Genomic DNA, 18,326 nt, shown 5'->3' with positions numbered 1-18,326 from the left:
AGGCACTTGGGACTTGGTTGATCTTCCCACAGATGCAGATATTGTAGGCTGCAAATGGGTATATAGCATTAAGTATAACTCAGATGGGTCGATTGAACGGTATAAAACCCGGTTGGTTGCAAAAGGCTACACTCAGACTTATGGGATTGACTTTTTTGAAACTTTCTCCCCAGTTGCTCGTCTTGGCACTATTCGTCTCGTTCTTTCTGTTGTTGTGCACCATAGATGGCCCTTGTGCCCTTGTTTCAGTTGGATGTCAAGAATGCCTTTTTGTATGGAGATTTGCATGAAACTGTCTACATGCAACAACCTCCAGGGTTCAAGGTTCAGGGGGAGTGTCAGAAGGTGTGCAAGTTGAAGAAGGCTATTTATGGCCTGAAGCAGAGTCCGCGGGCATGGTTTCACAAATTATTTGAGGTAATGTCGAGCTTTAGATTTGTCAGGTCAGCTTCAGATCATTCCTTGTTTATCAAGAAAATCAGTACTAGAATTGTTGTTATGGTGGTATATGTCGATGACATCATATTAACAGGGAGTAGTGCCCAAGATATTTCTGCAACAAAAGATCATCTTCTGAAGCACTTTGTTACTAAAGATCTTGGTCATCTTCGATATTTTCTGGGTATCGAGGTTGCAAGAAACAAAGAGGGCTTAGTGTTGTCTCAAAGAAAGTATGTGTTGGACTTATTAAAAGAGACTGGAATGCTAGGAGCTAAGCCAGCTAATATTCCAATGGATCCCAAAACTCACATGTTCGATGAGAAGTCTGACTATGTGGATAGTGTCAGCTTTAGATCCTTGGTGGGTAAGTTGCTATATGTGACTGTTACTAGACCTGACATTTCATTAGCCATGAGTAAAATCAGTCAGTTCATGGACAAACCTACAAAAGTTCACTGGGATGCAGCTATGATGGTTCTTCGGTATTTAAAGTCATCTCCTGGTAAAGGTCTGTTGTTTAAACGAAATCCATCGTTGGATGTGGTTGCCTACACTGACGCAGATTACGCAAGATCTGTCGAAGATAGGAAGTCAACATCTGGATTTTGTGTGTTTGTGGGAGGAAATCTTGTTACATGGAGGAGTAAGAAACAAACCGTTGTAGCCAGATCGAGTGTTGAATCTGAATACCGAGCAATGGCCCAGACTGCAACTGAGATTATGTGGGTAAAATCAGTCTTGACCGAGCTTCAGGAGAAAGTATCCCTTCCTATGTTGATGATGTGTGACAATAGGGCTGCTACATATATTGCCAACAACCCAGTGTTTCATGAAAGGACTAAACATATTGAAGTTGACTGTCACTATGTTCGTGACCTGGTTCAAGTTGGGTTTATCTGCACCGATCATGTATCTTCCGAAGATCAAGTAGCGGATGTTTTTACCAAAGCCCTGGCAAAACCTAATTTCTCAAAATGTTGTGACAAGCTGAGCATGATTGATATCTATGCTCCAGCTTGAGGGGGAGTGTTGAGAATAGGTGGTTTTAAGTTAAGTTATTTTATATTAGAGGCTATTTGAAATTATTTTTCCATAAAGGGCTTAGATGTAATTAGTCTTTTTAGCCTCTCTCTATTTAACATAGAGAGAAACCCTAATGAAAGGAAGAACGTGTTTTCTCTGTGCAGCCATCTCTCCCTCTCACTCTCTCTCTCTCTTCTATCTTTCCCTCTATCTCTCTTTCTCTACCTAGGGTTTGGTGAATCATATCAACATAAATAATGGTCACAGTTGTATAAGCCAGACAATCACTAAAGTGAAAGATAACTAAAGACAGTTACTTCTGCACACTGATAAATCTTTATGGATTTCAGCACCCAATCACTAAAGTGAAAGACAACTAAAGATATTATGTAAACCAATAAAGAATGCAACAACCTGAAAACATTAAAAAGAAAAAGGAAAGCATTTAACTCACACCAATTTTCAGATTAGCAGTGCAAAATGGCTCCACTCACCAAACACAGGACTCATATCAAGATATGCCCAAACAAGAATTGTGATTGCAGCTAAATGTTCCATCAACTGAACTGAATCATTGGGGAAAATGCGATCAGCCAAGGAAGGCCCTACATTGATCCAAGCCAATTCCACTCTTAAATTTTGCTAAATTGGATTACTGAAAAAACACTCTGACAAGTTCACAAACCTTGAAAGGTATGTACTCAAACATATGTATTCGCTCATTTTGTTGTTTTAGGCTGAGAACCTTGCCAAAGCCATCTACAATTATCCTGAATGTGCTATTCTCGGTCAAGTATGGTGACTTCCTTTCGTCTGGAAAATCTTTTATCTTTGCTTCCAATTCTTCATAGCTAGCAGCCTGTCCCTAAAGTTCATATATACCCTTTATAAAAAGACCTACAAATCCCAATTCATGAAAAAGAATATATGAGTAAAACTACCAGAAAAGTGGAAATCAAACATCTAAACCCAATATGAAGAAAGATAGAAGTTTATAAGACCAGCAAAAAAGTTCAGAATGAAACAAAATAAAACAGAAAGTAAAAAATACAGAAAAAAATAACGGTGCCATCCAACACAACAATATGAAGAATGTGTTTTTTGTACTAAATGCTATATAGATTAGAGAAAACATTTAACTGGATTTCGACTGCATGGGAATTTAAGTCCAATATGAAGAAAGATAGAAGTTTATAAGACCAGCAAAAGATTTCAGAATGAAACAAAATAAAACAGAAAGTAGAAAATACAGAAAATAATAATAGTGCCATCCAACACAACAATATGAAGAATGTGTTTTTTGTACTAAATGCTATATAGATTATAGAAAACATTTAACTGGATTTAGATTGCATGGGAATTTAAAAGTCTGAAGTTCTATTTCCTTTTTTCTATAATTAAGATTAGGCAAACACCAAAAACAAGAATATTTAACCTTAGAAATGTAATGTCCAAATTCAACCATATACGCTTGGAAGCATGATATGGAACTGGATTTATATCAAAATATTTTCCCTAACAGCCAAACTAGTTTTTTGTGTGAATGGATGCCACAGGACCATTATCTCTAGGTAAGAACAAGCTCAACCCCCACATCGTAATAGACATGAGTTGCAATTTCTAGCTCAAGGGTGTGAACTCATAGAACATTCTCAAACTTTTCCCAACTAGGGATACCAGCAAGAGTGTGTCTATAACAAAAAAACAGCCAAGTTAAGAAAAAAAATAAAGTAAAAGATGCACTAACTTACAATGGCATGCAATTTAAGCAAACAAGCATGTGCTATTTTCAAGTCCATCACTGCAGTTAAAAATACTCATTATCCGAATGTTAAAGGCAACAACACATGAACCAGAAACAAGATAGTCGTTGTTCCTAAACGTTTCCCTTCTACACTACCTTCGGAACTAAAACAGATGTCCCACAAAACTCTGAGAGAGAGAGAGATCAAATCATAGGACTAGACGAACCGAATCACACAAACTTAGTAAGAGTACCAATAGATTGATGAAAGTCCACAACATAAACACACAAAAGAGAGAGAGAGAGAAAATCATAGGACTAGTAGAACCGAATCACACAAACTCAGTAAGAGTACCAATGGAATGATTAGAGTCCACAATATAAACACGCCAGAGAGAGAGAGAGAGATCATAAACCGAACAATACAAACTCAATAAAGAGTACCAATAGAAAAGAATGATTAAAGCCCACAACATAAACACGCTACTAACAATTCATCCTCTCAAACAGTCCACGGAAAAATTGAAGCACCCATCAATCGAACAACCAAAACGTCACCCCTGTAGGTTTTAGGATTGAGGTGTGCACAGAAGATTTGAGGAGAAGGAGGGTTGATTAACAGCCTGCATCAAGGGGGGATCCTTGATCCTCTTGGGATAATCATGCAGAGGCAAAGGTCTGGAGAATTTAACCTCTCTGAGTAGCCGTTATCCAACCTAACTGTGGATCCAGTGTGACTAAATGGGTCTCACATGGAATCCAATGACCCAGTTAGCGGGCCATTGAAATATACACCACCAGGATCATGGTGGGGCCCAATCTACATTGGATTCCCGGCATGTTTAGGTAACCAGTGCATTATGTATGCACTCATGACATTATGAGGTTTCAATATGCTAGTTGGAGTTTTCCTTCATGATATATCCCTATCATGAGGTTATTCACACACTAGGTTGTTTTTCCATCATGTCATAACTTTCAAGTATTCACCATTCATTTCATATTAAGTCATGCAATCTACGAACACATCATAATGTGGGTCTCACATAGTCATGAGATTCTTTTGCTCTTCCATGACCTTACCATAGGCATGCACTCTACTGGAGTATTATGAAAATTCATAAATTCATGATTTGCCAAACATAGCAGATACTCTCACTTTTCATGTACATTAACACATATGTTGATCACTACCTGATCAGTTCAGATCAGTGTATCCGGATCCAAATAGATCAACATCATTTAGTATTTCATGCAAAACTTTAAAACATAAAAGATATCCTTTCATGTATTCATATCAACGTTCTATAGGGAACATTATTATAATTATTATAGATAAATATTCGCACTGCAAAAATTATAATTCCGCTCCCACTTTTTCAATGCATTGTATTTAAGCAATATTTGCATTAAGCCATGACATCATGTGGTTTTACATACACTGGTTGGATTTTTCCTTCATGATATATCCATATGATGAGGTTATTTGCAAACTAGGTTGTTTTCCATCATGAATCTATATCCAAATCCAATTTTGGATATGCACCAAATCCATATCCAATGAGAGTTATCTCATTATCATTTCGATATGCTAAAATATGATAAGTCAATTACCAAGCTTTAATCAAACTACTAGTTTGAACATTTAAGTTCAAAACCATTACCGGATCTACATATATATCCAATTTTATTGGATTTGCAGGATTCCATATCCAAAACCATATATTATCTATCAAGTCCAACGCGATTCAGATTAAAATGGATCTCCATACAAGTTTAAATAAAACCATGGATCTTACAGGATTTGACTATAATCCAAATCCATATCTAAAATCATATATTTCAAATGTCGATCAATCCATATTACACATTCAATATTCCACTTGTCTGGATCAAACCGTGTAAATCCTGAATCCATATAAATATATATCATTATTAGATCCAAATCTCTGGCCTGATACTATCCAGATTCAACATGGATCAAATCTAGATCCATACAAAAATATATATAGATTTGTCTATAGATCAATTATGGATCCACATACCATATCAAACACAACACTTATCCGGATCAATCACAATCTTGGATCAAATCTAGATCCATATCCTCTACCCGAGCGTGTCACTAACCTGGATTCAATCTAGATCAAACTAGATCCATATAACATATCCAGACATAACACTCATTTGTATCCAATCACAAAACTGGATCAAACTGGATCTATATTATCTGAGTATAACACTCATTCTGATACAATCAAAAAACTAGATCAAACTGGATCTATATCCCATATCTGAGTATAACACTCATTTGGATTCAATCACAAAACTGAATCAAACTGGATTTATATCCCATCTCCAAACATAATACTAAGCATAAGAACAATGCAATAACTCAAAGAACTTTTAGAGCCAAAAATTTTACCGGATCCAACCAGGTCTTTTACAAAAATATCTGTAACAACTGGATCCAAACCTGTCAGGTATTCCGCTAACCAGAAGCACTTTTCGGCAAAATCAGAAAAAAAAAATCAAAACAATTCTAGGTAAAATCAATCCAGAACACCAAGACATAATTTTCTTAGTTAAACAGAAAATTGTAGGTACTTTTTTGTAATTTTAGACACAAAATTCTGTTTCGGATAATATCCAAGAAACAAGCCTCTTTCTGAAATTACCTAGAAAACAATGCTTCTGATTTGAAAAACAGAAGGACACATGCGTAATAAGCAAGAAAGAGCATGAACGGTGTTGTAAATGTCTTTTTTTTTCTTTACCCTTTTAGTAAAAGGAAAACTCTTAGGGTTTTCTTCTTAAAAAAAAATAGAGAACAGGGGCGGCATCAAAGCACCCTTTTCAAAAACCCTTTTTTTTGTTTTTTTGTTTTTGTTTTTAAGTCACCTTTTCTTAAAAGTGGGACTTAGGGTTTCCCTCTTGAAAAATGTGGTAGCAGAGCCACTTTTAAAACTTTTTATGTTGAAGGAAAAAACTTAGGGTTTTGCCCTTTTAACAAAAGGGAAAAACATAGTGAGAAAGAGGGACGGGGGCGACAGCCGTCACCCTCGTCGCTGCCTCCTTCTCCTGAAGATCCGGCAATTGTCGACGTGATCTCTATCTATTGTTCTAACTGGATCACTCAGTTGGTTGTTCGACGGAGTTTACAAGCAGGTGACGGTATAGGAGTACCCATCGATAGAAACTTGGATCATGCTCGAGCATGTCGACAGAATCTTTATCGACTCGTCGTTGTCATCTCTCTGTCGCATCCCTCTCGACCATCATTAACGATTTGCAGTCGCTCTGGGGACCCAAGGACGAGCTCGAGTGCACCGTCTGCCTGAACTGGTTTGATCCGGCCGAGATCCTCCACCTCCATCACAAAGAACTGAACAAACAAAGGACTTGTACTGGCCGTGACATCGAAGTAATCAACGATCCTGGCATCAGGAGCTCTCAACTTGTTCTTGAAAGCCTACTCCAGGTAGGCCAGAGCTTTGCCGAAGATAGGGTTTCACCCCCTTTTTTCAGGAAGGGGAAACGAAAAAATGGGGGCGATGGTCGTAGTCATCGCAGTTGCTAGGGTTCGTAAGGATCGACGCCTTGCGGTGATGAAGCAGTCCTGTCGGGTGGTCACCCGATTTTGGCCTTGAACAAAGGGCTTCGACCATAGGACCCATCTGGTCGTTGTGGAGGAGGTTGTTGAGTGCGCTGATGTTGAAATTCCTCTACCTCATCGGAAAGGGTGACAGCTTTGCCGAGGTGCACGGCTCGCACCACCGTCTCTTCGCCATCTGTGCCACCGTTGAGCTGCAGTGTCACTGCTCCAACTCGAGATTCAGGGCAGAGTTGCAGTCTCTCCTCAACGGCATCGCTGAGAGAGGATCTGAAATAACATGAGAAATTAGGGTTTTCATGGTTGAGGTCGCCTTTTGCTTTTTGCTTCGCCAATCTCACCAATCTCGATGCAACATTTGTCGATGAGCAAGTCGACGAATGGAGAGGGAACTGATGCCCACCACAGCGCATCCAACTCGCCCAACGATCCCAGGATGAGCTTGTCGGGTTCCTCTGCATTGAGTCCACCGAAGAAGAGTCCAGACTCGCCCCTCTTTAGAAGTCGAGGAACCCACTAGAAGAGGACATCACATCGAGCGGGAAGGAATAGCAGGGCTTCCTCGATGCTCCCAACTCAGAGAACGAGCGGCAGAGCTCTGCTCGGTTGTAGGCATCTGGAACGCTAGAGGTGGCAGAGTCCGGAAGCGCGTCGAGGCCCATAGGTCGCATAACGACGCTTGGCAATCGCCACTGCCGCTTGCTTTCTTTAGACCCATCGTCGAAGCACTCCGGTTGGACGATGCTGGTGCGGATCTTCTAGGAAAAGATGCTTCTAGAGGGCCTCAAGGCCATCGTCGACTGTCAAGCGACAACCAGAGGCCTCACGAATGTGAACCCATCCTTGATGTCTAGGAGCTTCGGGTTCTCCGGTGACGTCTCAGCCGTAGCCGGCTTCTCTGGCAACATGGTGAGGATGTCGTGGCAGACTCGCCGGTTCAATCAACTCTGATGTCGAGGGCCCGAGTGCCCCGAACGAGTTGGCAGTAGATAGAGCAGGACCGACATTGGGCGAAGGGTCGGGAGACTTATCAGATCCCGATCTTGTTAGTGGTGGAGTCGTGGGTGTCCGGCCACACAATGTCCTTGGTTTCTGTCTTTGCAAGCCGAGCGACAACATTCAGGTCTTGTAGTCAACTGATGTATGTACGAAGTTGGATAAGGAGATGCCCCTCTGCTCTTGGAGTTGCGAGAGTTGCAGGTTTTTGCTACAATGCTTGCACACTCGCAACCTGGCTCTAATACCACTGTAGGTTTTAAGATCAGGGTGTGCACGAAAGATTTGAGGAGGAGGGTTGATTAACGACCTGTATCAGAGGGATCCTTGATCCTCTTGGAATAATTATGCAGAGGCAAGGGGCTAGAGAATTTAACCTCTCCTGGGTAACTGTTATCTAGCCTAACTGTCTCATTAAACTCCTAAACATGCTGGGAATCCAATGTAGACTGACCCCACCATGATCCTGGTGGTGTATATCTGAATGGTTCACTAAGTGGGTCATTGGATTCCATGTGAGACCCATTTGGTCACACTGGATCCATACCCTATCTGATCTCACACTTCCATCAACCCCTTCTACATAGATCCAATCAATCGATCGATCAAGAGGCTCCACTCCTTTTGCCGACGTAATTAGGTCCTCGCTTTCTCTTTTTCAAGGGAAGGGCAGCAACGCATTAGGCTTCCATTGAACAAGCTCCACCTTGTGGAACGCGGAAAGGTTATAGGCTGCCAACCAGAAAACCAAACAAAAAAAGTAGGAACCGCCCCCATTCCAAAACATTGGTATGCTTCAAAAACATGAAAACAGACACCCAACAAATTATTTTCTGCAGGAAGTAGGGATGGCAGTGGGGCGGGGCGGGGGACAAGGTCTCCACCCCCGCCCCGCCTCAAGATTTTATCATCCACCCCCTCCCCGCCTCCCCGGCGGGGATGGATTTTATCCTCCACCCCCGCCTTCATCCCCGTTTCATGTCCTCCATCCCCGGTTCAAACGGGGATGAGGCGGGGATATTGCGGGGAAAAGTGGTCGGGGCGGGGATGAGGCGGAGATTGGGGCGGGGCGGGGAAAAGTGCACGTCCATCCCTGCCTCCACCCCCGGACGGGGATGGATTTTAACCTTCATCCCCGCCTCCATCCCTGTTTCATACCCTTCATCCTCGGTCCAAACGGGGCGAGGCAGGGCGGGGCCCCGCTTTCCCCCGGTCCACTGCCATCCCTAGCAGGAAGGCGGTTGGCTCACTTTTCTTGGCAATATTGGAGGCTATCTCCTCAGAGGGAAGAGACACGAAGTGGAAATGAGAGTCCGAGTGGTGGTTCTCCGGGAGCTCCCACTGCAGTGATCTGTTGGAGGGAGGCTGAGAGCCGCCGAAAAGCTCAGCGAGAGACTCCACCTCCGGCCTCTTGTAGTCCAGCAGCCTGTGGTAGAACACAAAGAGGAACCACATTCTCTCTCTATATCTACCACATGCAGAGGAACCACATCTCTCTCTCTCTCTCTCTCTCTCTCTCTATATATATATATATATATATATATATATATATATATATATATATAAGGAACCACATCTCTCTCTCTCTCTTGCACAGAAGGTACCAATGGGCTTCTTCACAAGCTTGGTTTCTTTCTTTGAGGGGTTTTATACCGAACAACAGAACCCACAAAACCAACAAAAACCCTTCTCGGGTTTTGAAAAGATACTGTACGTCACAAGGATACTCCAACATACCACAGTGTCGTCTCCCCTTTATACTGAAAATCTAGGCAAAAATAACGTATCGCGTGTCATTACGCTGTATGCCTGTGATATGCCAGCAAGTCCAGCCAAACGCAGAATAAAAAAGCCCAGCTCCGTTCTCATCCTTTCAAAAGATATCCATTTGCCTTTTTTTCATAAGACCTATTTTCCAACAAATCTAACGGTAGGGGCTTGTCAACGGGTCTAAGTTTGTATCGCGTACCTTACCCAACCCAAACCTGAACCCTCAGTTATGGGCATGGAAAGTAGAATCGAATAATATTTGGGCCGACCCGAACCCAACAGAAGCAATGTGCAAGTCAGGTTTGGATCATGATTTTTGCCGAGTACCCGACTGGACCTGGATTTTTTGCCTAGTGCCTCAAATGGCCTGCGTATTCTTATATATATTTTTAATAAAAGAATTCTAAAATTATGCAGGTCCAGGTTTGGAAATTTATTTTCGTGACCAGACAAAACCCGAACCCGGCTATTTGTTATATGGGCAAGTCCGGGTAAACCCTAACCCGACCCTAGGGCTATCAATGGGTTGTATCTGGTCCACATCCAACAGGTTTGGGATGCAATTGGATATGAGTTGGCTGGTACGGGGCCTGACCTGGGTTGGATGATGCAAAGCATGGTCCAGGCCTTGGTCCATGTGGTAAGAACCAGGCTGAGTCTAGTAAAGCCCTTAATGTTTTAAAAATATGCAGGAAAAAATCTTTGAAGTCTAATAAGGTCTTGGTTCATTGCCCAAAAAAAAAAGGTCTTGGTTCAGACTGTCTGGTTTACCAACTTGTAGTTAAGGCCCGTGTCCACATGGCGCCTGTGGGTCTGAACCAACTAATTATTTGGACCTAATTTACTGAGCCCCAGACCCTAGTATTATCGGGTTGAGTTCATTCCGACCTGATCTATTGACAACCGTGATGAATACTCCCAATTTATGGTGATGGGAATATCTCAGTGTTGTGGTTATGAAATATATGGAATAAATCACAAAATAAAATTTTATTTAATAGTAATAGTTTTTATATAAAAGACTGAGAAGCCACCCCCACATAAAGAGACTTGATCGCGCTGGACTATGTCTGTAATGCCTATGATCGCTTCTCCGGCGGTGTAAAACCGGTGCACACCTTGCTCCTAGGGAGCCACCAGCTTCAGATTGTTCAAGGGGGTGACGCCCGTGAAATTTGAACCTAGACCACCGTCTAGCAGCCTAGGCCCCATCACACTGAGCTCAGAACATTAAACACCCTTTTCTCAGGTTGGGGTCTTTAAGGCCTTCTAGTTTTAGGGATAGTTAGACTGTGTAGAGGGCCAGTCCACAGTTTGGAGTTGGCACAGACCATACCCATAGGTATGACCAGGTCCTGGGCCAACATTATGGACCCTTTACCAGGTCCAATCCATTGAGCCAGCCTACACTGAGTTGACTTGGGCATTGAGGGCTCTATGAGCCACTACTGAACTTAGGACTCAACAATTAGGGCCAGACTCAGCTCAGTAGATTAGCTTAGATCCGACTCAAGTATGTCCTAATCCCAATATTAGTACGCAACAAATCAAGACTACAACCACTCTATTTATTTCACAGTAGGACAATACATTGTGGAAATTATAGCCCAAGGAAAAGCTTGAAATGAATGTAGGAATACGCAGTGATGCTTTGAACCCAAGTAACACGGACAGGGTTAAAATGATACGACACGGATTATTCACATTATTCTTGTATAATTTCATGCAAAGAATAGTATATGAGAAGGGAGTAAATTGGAGTATAAGCTTTGAACATGATCTTATATGTTGGAATGAGATTATCCATCATCCCTGCATTCATTTGCACTTACACAAACGTCATAGATTTCGTTTCTCTTCCTGTCACCTCTCCTTACCTCCTACATTTTGTTGGTTTTCCCTCTTAGGGCCCGTTCGTTTCCAGCTGTGGGAAAGGGTTTTCACGGGAGGTGCTGTGGGAAAATGTGGGGCCCACCACAGTGCCATGTAAGCCTACCACTTTCCTGGTTTTGTTTCACATCTGCTGGGAAGAGGCCGTTTTCCTATGAAACAAACAGCTCCTTAGTTCTTTAAATTACCTGGTCAGATTCATGTTCATAAAATCTGGCAAGGTTCATCAGAAACGACCACCAAGAAGCCAAATCTCCTGCTAAAATCGACCAATCTAAAGCTTATCTGCTTATTTTTAGTCCTTGATCAATATATTTGCACATACAGAGAGAGAGCCTTTATCTCACTGTTTTGTATAGAAGAAGATACACCAGTTCTAATAAGACCAGGGCAGTGTGCCTGGGTATGGAAGTGGACCACAGTAAGTGAATAAACCTTGCAATTCAGGGCAACCATTAGGATAGGGAACTGATCGATGGAACGGATCACGCTTCAGTTTCTTTCTGTACAAATTGCCCATACAACCATATGGGTCTTCCTGAAACTGAGCCCTTGCCAATGCTTCACCTCTCTTGGCTGTATCCTTGGATGTAGCCGAAGCCGGAGTACCCACATAGAAGAACCTTGCCTCCGGGAAGCCAATTGCAGTGCGGTGCAGACCTGCAAACCTTTCCTCCTTGAAATCATAGCTCACAACCTGATGCCGTCAACATTTGCATCAAAACATTAACTAAAAAAGCATAATATTCTCCATATGATACAGAAACCAAAAGCCTCTATCGCTCTGAAGCATACCAACTTACATATCAAAGTCTGAGCCCAAGGAACATTTAACTGAACTAACAGCAGATAAACCAACTGTAATCATTCCATATTGCACAATGCTTGAACAAACTGCCCTTGGAAGAAGTTTATGCAGAAGAGAGAGAGAGTAAATTTATTAAGCCTTAATTCTAAGGGTACAAGCAACTATTCTACAGATATCTGGTTATTCCAACTAAAAGGCTGTGCATGAGCATGGTAGCCTAACTGAAACAAGCCTTGCATTCGCTTCAGAAAAAATGTGAGGTGTGTCCAATATTCTCTAAATAATTTAATAGACGACAAAACTTACTGTTATATTTTGTGGATATACACCAGTAAGTTCACGAAATCGACAAACGCTAAAAAGAAGGTTCTCAAAGCTATCTCTTGCATGCTCTTCTGTAAGTGCTCTTCCCCTGACAGTTGCTTGATTACCTGAAAAATATGAAACGAAGCATATCATTGCAATTCCAGGAAATTAAGTTGGACTCAGTTGACATGCAAACTAAGAAACTCTATACCAGAATTATATCAACGGTTTGCACACATTACTACATATGAATGGTAACAATCGGAGACATAACCACCAGTCCTGTTGAAAAAATCTGTGTATGAGATACTAATATGCAACACATTCTCATCTATATCACAAGAAACATTAGTGAATAGCAAACTTGCCAATTGTGAGAATTATGGGAACATAATATTGAACAGTTATAAGATGTTAAAGCTAAAACTCATAAATTCGACTAAAAATTCCCTGGCAATCCAGGGAATATGACAGAAATTGACCTATTACAGACCCTAGCCACTAGAAATATTCACAGCCTACTGATTTGGATTAAAATATGTAGACATCAAAAACAGGAGTTAGTGTCCATGATGTGCTGTGATTATGTACAACAGGAAGGTTCGTATGCATAGAAGACCTTATGAATAAGGTAACTTTGTTCAGACAAATGCAAGGCCAAACTAAACACCCCTCTTAAACATTTTATTAGGAAAGGTTTTTGCATGACTGTAATGCCGTGGTAAAGAGATGAGGTGCTACAATTTTCCATTGCCATTTGGCAGATTTTTACAGAAGTCATCCTCATCCTTTTTGCTGATTCCACAAATATCCTGAATGCTAGGAGCAGTTTGCTGGAACAGGAGTGGGAGCATGGCAAGTTGGCAACAAAATGGAGAGAGAGAGAGAGAGACTATTGCTAGATGTGAAGTATGACTAGTACTAAATTGAACCATGACGAACCCATCAATATGGTCCGATATTGGCGGGTACCTGATTCTGTTGAGGGATGAAATGAATGTGAAGAGTGACTAGTTATGATTCCAAGTTATGGTAAATATTGCTAGATGTGAAGTATGACTAGTACTAAATTGAACCCATGGTGAACCCATACATATGGTCCAATATTGGAAGCTATCCGATTCCGTTGAGGGATGAAATGAATGTGAAGAGTGACTAGTTATGCTTCCAAGTTATGAAGATCAAATTCATGACAATGACGACTGAAGGATGATGTAAATGGTAATGAGGGAATTAGTAAACTTACTAGGCAGCAAAGAAGAGGCAAGGGGACAGACACATACAGCTTATCTAGAAGAAGAGGAAGAGATTGAAAGAGGAAAAGTTTCATAAACAAAAACATGAAGAAGCCTAAAAAGAATTACAATGGAAGAGAAGAGATAAAGCTCCTAATGGGTTTTTTCTTTTCTTTTTCTGCTTAGTCGTTTCATTACTCTTCTTCACATAAGATAGATGGTAGATGATAATTCATATTTATGGTATGGTTTTAAGATGTAATCATGGTCAAAATTCCAAACCATTTGTGCTTTTAAGTTATGTGTATGTCACATTTTTTCAATGTTTTTAGAGTGGAATGTCATTGCAAGTAGTAAATGGTTTTAGACATTTCATACATTAATTAGTAATATTTTGAACATTTAATCTCTTTGATTTTTAAATGGTTAAATCCTTTACAAATGAGGCATTATATACATCCATTGAGGTGCCTGCCTCATCTCACCAAAGGTAATGATGGCACTCAGCCTCATGTTGTTGCCTATGTAGGGCTCGACAGAACTTCGCAAGTTATTAGAAATCTAAGTCACAGGGACTCAGCAAACTGGGTGCCTCACCCGCATCGACGCGACGCGGGTGCGGCACTCGGTGCAGTCAACGGGACCCTGGGTGCGGTCAACGCACCCAGGGTCATTTGTATCCATTTTTTAAACCCCAAAAAAATGCTCCCAAGTTTGCCTCCTGTCGTCGCCACCCGAATGGGTCAAAGAGAGGGGAAAAGAACAAGGAAAGGAGGTGCTCAGCACCTCCCTGGCAGACCCAGAGCCACCACGATGGTGGCTCTGGTCCACCGACCTGAGAACAGGAGGGTCGAGGGAGAAGGAGAAGAGAGAAGAAGACTCGGGGGAAGGGGAGTTTACCCGAGAAGGCCGCGGAGGGTGCTGAAGTCGCCGGCGAACAGGGTGCCCGAGGGGGGGGGGGGGGGGGGTCGGCTGTCGAAAAAACATCGTGAGAGAGAGAGAGAGGGAGAAACGAGCGACGGGGCTCGTCGAGGTTCCGGTGACTGAGGGAGCTTGAGAGGGAGGGAAACCAAGTGGGAGGAGAGGGTAACAGAGAGAGGGAGAGGGACGAGCACAGTGGGGCAGGGGGAGGCTATTGGTCGGTGCTCCGGCGAGCCGTCGACCGACGGCTAGAGGTCGGACGGGAGGAGAGACCAGGGCAGGCGACGAAGGTGGGGAGGGTTTTCTCGAATGAGAAAACCATAACCCCTCTGTTGCTTTATAAAAGCACGGGGGTGGGGTATCCAAATTGGGTCTGGGTGGGGTATCCAGATTGGGTCTGGGTAGGGTCCAAACCCGACCCGGGTCTGACCCAATTTTTTTTAAATCGAACGAGGATTTTGTGATGGTTTCAGGCGCAATTCGTGTTGAGAAATTAGTAATACTGGAACTGGGTTAAGATGGCATTGTAATGGTGAACTTACTTGGATTTATTTTTTCTTTCAAATTAGTTTGATTAGAGAATGAGGGAGATAAAAGAATTCATAAAAAATATGATGGGGGTAAGTTAACTGTTAAAACATAAAAATTATATATATATATATATATATATATATTATTTTTTTTGCCGCAGCCCCACACCCAAGTGTTTTGAAAGTGCCGCACCCCCGCACCCGCACCCATGTGACATAGTTAGAAATTGATCCAACACCATTGGCCAATTTATAGCTTTGATTCCTAGATATCAAGCCACTTTAGCATTGATGAGCTTTTGTCAAGCCACCCCTTACTCAAAAAATCACCACCCTCATCATTGAAGATGTGGTTGTACGTAGCAGGTTGAATCAACCTTGGGTGGACTTAATATGAAGGATATTAGCAGATATAGGCCAGCTAGAATATTTATTGAGCTCAGACCATATTTGACTAGCTCAAGAACTATATGAGAGTCAAGTACAGTGCATCCAATAATGAGATAAAAAATTTAAACTTTTGGACTATATATTCATTAAGAAAAACTTTTGCACTATATATTATCTTCTTGAAATTTTCTAGCAAAGGTACTTTATCATGCATAAAAGATAATAATTCGAAAGACCTGAGTACCACACATCCTAAATCGCATCACTAGAATCATAGCGCTCCCCATCACAGATTTCAGCAGCCAACTAAGTTTTCAATAAATCAATACTACTGTCAGTTTTCCACTTAGAAGTCATCAACATGAGCATTTCTACGAGTCACAAGGAGCAGTGTATACAGAACATAATTTTGGTTCAGACTACTTTCTAACCAAACACATGATCATCTGAAATTAAAGAGAACAAATTTTCATGAATCCAAGAGAAAATACACATAGAGGTAATAGAAACTCTAAACTTATAATATTGTGAATATTCTTTTCGCATGAATATTTATTAAAAATTGACCCAAAATTCACTGTGAACAAGTGATTCTCTTCAAAACTATAACCTGAAGGAACCATTATGTATAAAAATGCTGAATATTTACCATCTTAGAACAGGAAAGTATTCAAAAATAAAATTTAAACAAAAATACAATGAAGAACAGGTTAACTCACCAAACCAGCCCTTCGACTCCGCAACACTCCAGTAACTCTGTGCTTCACTACGAGGCCCAGCGTCCTTACGAGTTTCACCGCCACTGAATAACAGCAAAGCATCCTTATCTTTTGCAGCAATCTCAACCCCCTCCCTGATGTGCTGCAAGAACGTAGCAGCCTGCCCTGGATGCTTCTGATAAGACACCAAAAACCATGAGTCCTCCCCATCAACCCTCTCGCAACTGGTACTCGTATACACCGAATGGCCCGCAACCATCACAAGATTGAGAAGATTCGCATAAGGATACACGACTGAATCTATTTCAATTTTCTTTTGAAAGCCCATACCCCTGAACCGGTTCTCATACCCCGCTAGAACAATCAGAATTACGAGTCCAACCACCAGAGAGGTGAGAAACAGGATAAGTGGGTGGAGTTTATAGTGATAGTGAAGCCGATGGCTGATCGATTTGATCATTTTGATCACCTCCAGTTGAGAATTCTTGGCCCTCCTTGATTTCTTGCTAATCCCAGACTCCAAATCCAACTCACCCCTCGGGTAAGCGTGGAAGGATTTAGGGCTTCCTTGCCCAAATGATTGACTCATACTAGCATTGAAACTCACTTAAAATGGCATCAAAACCGAAACTCAAGACACAGATCGAACTGTATTCGAATTTAACAAACGGCACAAAGAAATCAAAATATGCTAAAGGATCTGTCTTGAGTGACCAACAAAACTTCCAATGCTACCACAATTTAAACAACACTAATTGCAAGCTAAAGCCTAATTGGTTCACAAATTGGAGAGTCCAAACAATCTAAGAATGACCCAATATCAGAAATCCTTCCTGTTCCAAATGGGTTTACAAATTTTCCAATCTATCATCACTCAGAACAATAATCAAGCTAATGTAAACAATACCCACAAGAAAATTCAAGAGGAACCAACATCAGAAACGATTTTTCAGGGGAAAGAAACAAAATAAACAATAACCAAACAAGTGGGAGGCTGAAATCTTCAATGGGAGATCCATGATTCTTGCAATTTTCATGAGAAATATGATACCTTTCTCATTTAGGAAATTTTGGGGATCTCTTGAAGGTGATGGCATATAAGGTGGGGATTGAGGGATTCAAAGGAATTGGAGAAATAATTCAAAAACAAACCAGGTGGGGATCTTCCAAAGGGTACCAAGGAATGGCTTTCGCCTTGCTCGTGGAAAATTTGGGTTTCAATGGGAGACAAGATTAGATTAGGGTGCCCGCTGTGGGTATGGATCGGACCATGCTTGATCCGGACTTGAATTTAAATTGCTTGTAGATCTAAATCTGAGTCATGAATCATGATCCCAATTAGGGGTCTCAACGGGTCGGGTTTGGTTTAGATCCAGTGGAACCAAACTTAAACAAGATTTTCAGGTATGGTTATCGGGTTCAGACCTGGGTCTAATCGGGCCCACTATAAAAAAAATCATACCCAGACCTGATAAGAACTACATGAACCAAACCCGCTGGTCTTAAACGTAACTCTGGTCGGTCCAGGTCTGGTATAAAATTTCGCAAACTATAACCGGGTCTATGTATTAATCGAACCTTTAGGTCCAGGCCCGGGTCTTTTTATTTATCACCGGACCCTATAGGGTTTGGTTCGGGTCAGGTCTGGGTAAACCAGACCCATTGACACCCTTAATCCCAATGAAATCCGACAAATTAGGTTTGAATCCGGGTCGGATATTATTACGATAGCACTGAACCCGGGAAAACTTTTTTTTTTTATGATAATAAACCCTTACTGAGGACGGGTTCACTTGATGGGCCCCACCCCCTACGACTTAGGCCCAGGTTGGGGTGACCGGCACCCAAGCCCTTCCAGAGCCCACCAGTTAAAGGCACCTACTCACCTGTTGGTACGGGTGTCAACGGGTCGGACTCCACTAAAATTGATGGGCCAAAAC

The 18,326-nt window shown here is 41.7% G+C and overlaps 1 protein-coding gene across 1 annotated transcript; it reads right to left on the bottom strand.

Annotated features, from left to right (window-relative positions):
* Positions 1 to 11,268: 11,268 nt before the first annotated feature.
* Positions 11,269 to 17,110, bottom strand: LOC149847466 (uncharacterized protein C57A10.07-like). Its single transcript, XM_089998431.1, has 3 exons — positions 16,387 to 17,110; positions 12,592 to 12,716; positions 11,269 to 12,174 (listed from the first exon to the last, which is right to left on the bottom strand). Exons 1-3 carry the CDS (start codon positions 16,973 to 16,975, stop codon positions 11,854 to 11,856), a joined length of 1,035 nt encoding a protein of 344 aa, XP_089854557.1. The 5' UTR covers positions 16,976 to 17,110; the 3' UTR covers positions 11,269 to 11,853.
* Between the last annotated feature and the right edge of the window lie 1,216 nt (positions 17,111 to 18,326).

This window comes from Nuphar pumila, chromosome 2, assembly GCF_984573655.1.
Source record: "Nuphar pumila chromosome 2, dmNupPumi1.hap1.1, whole genome shotgun sequence".
NCBI classification, from domain to species: Eukaryota; Viridiplantae; Streptophyta; class Magnoliopsida; order Nymphaeales; family Nymphaeaceae; genus Nuphar; species Nuphar pumila.
This window is presented reverse-complemented; position numbering and strand designations above follow the sequence as displayed.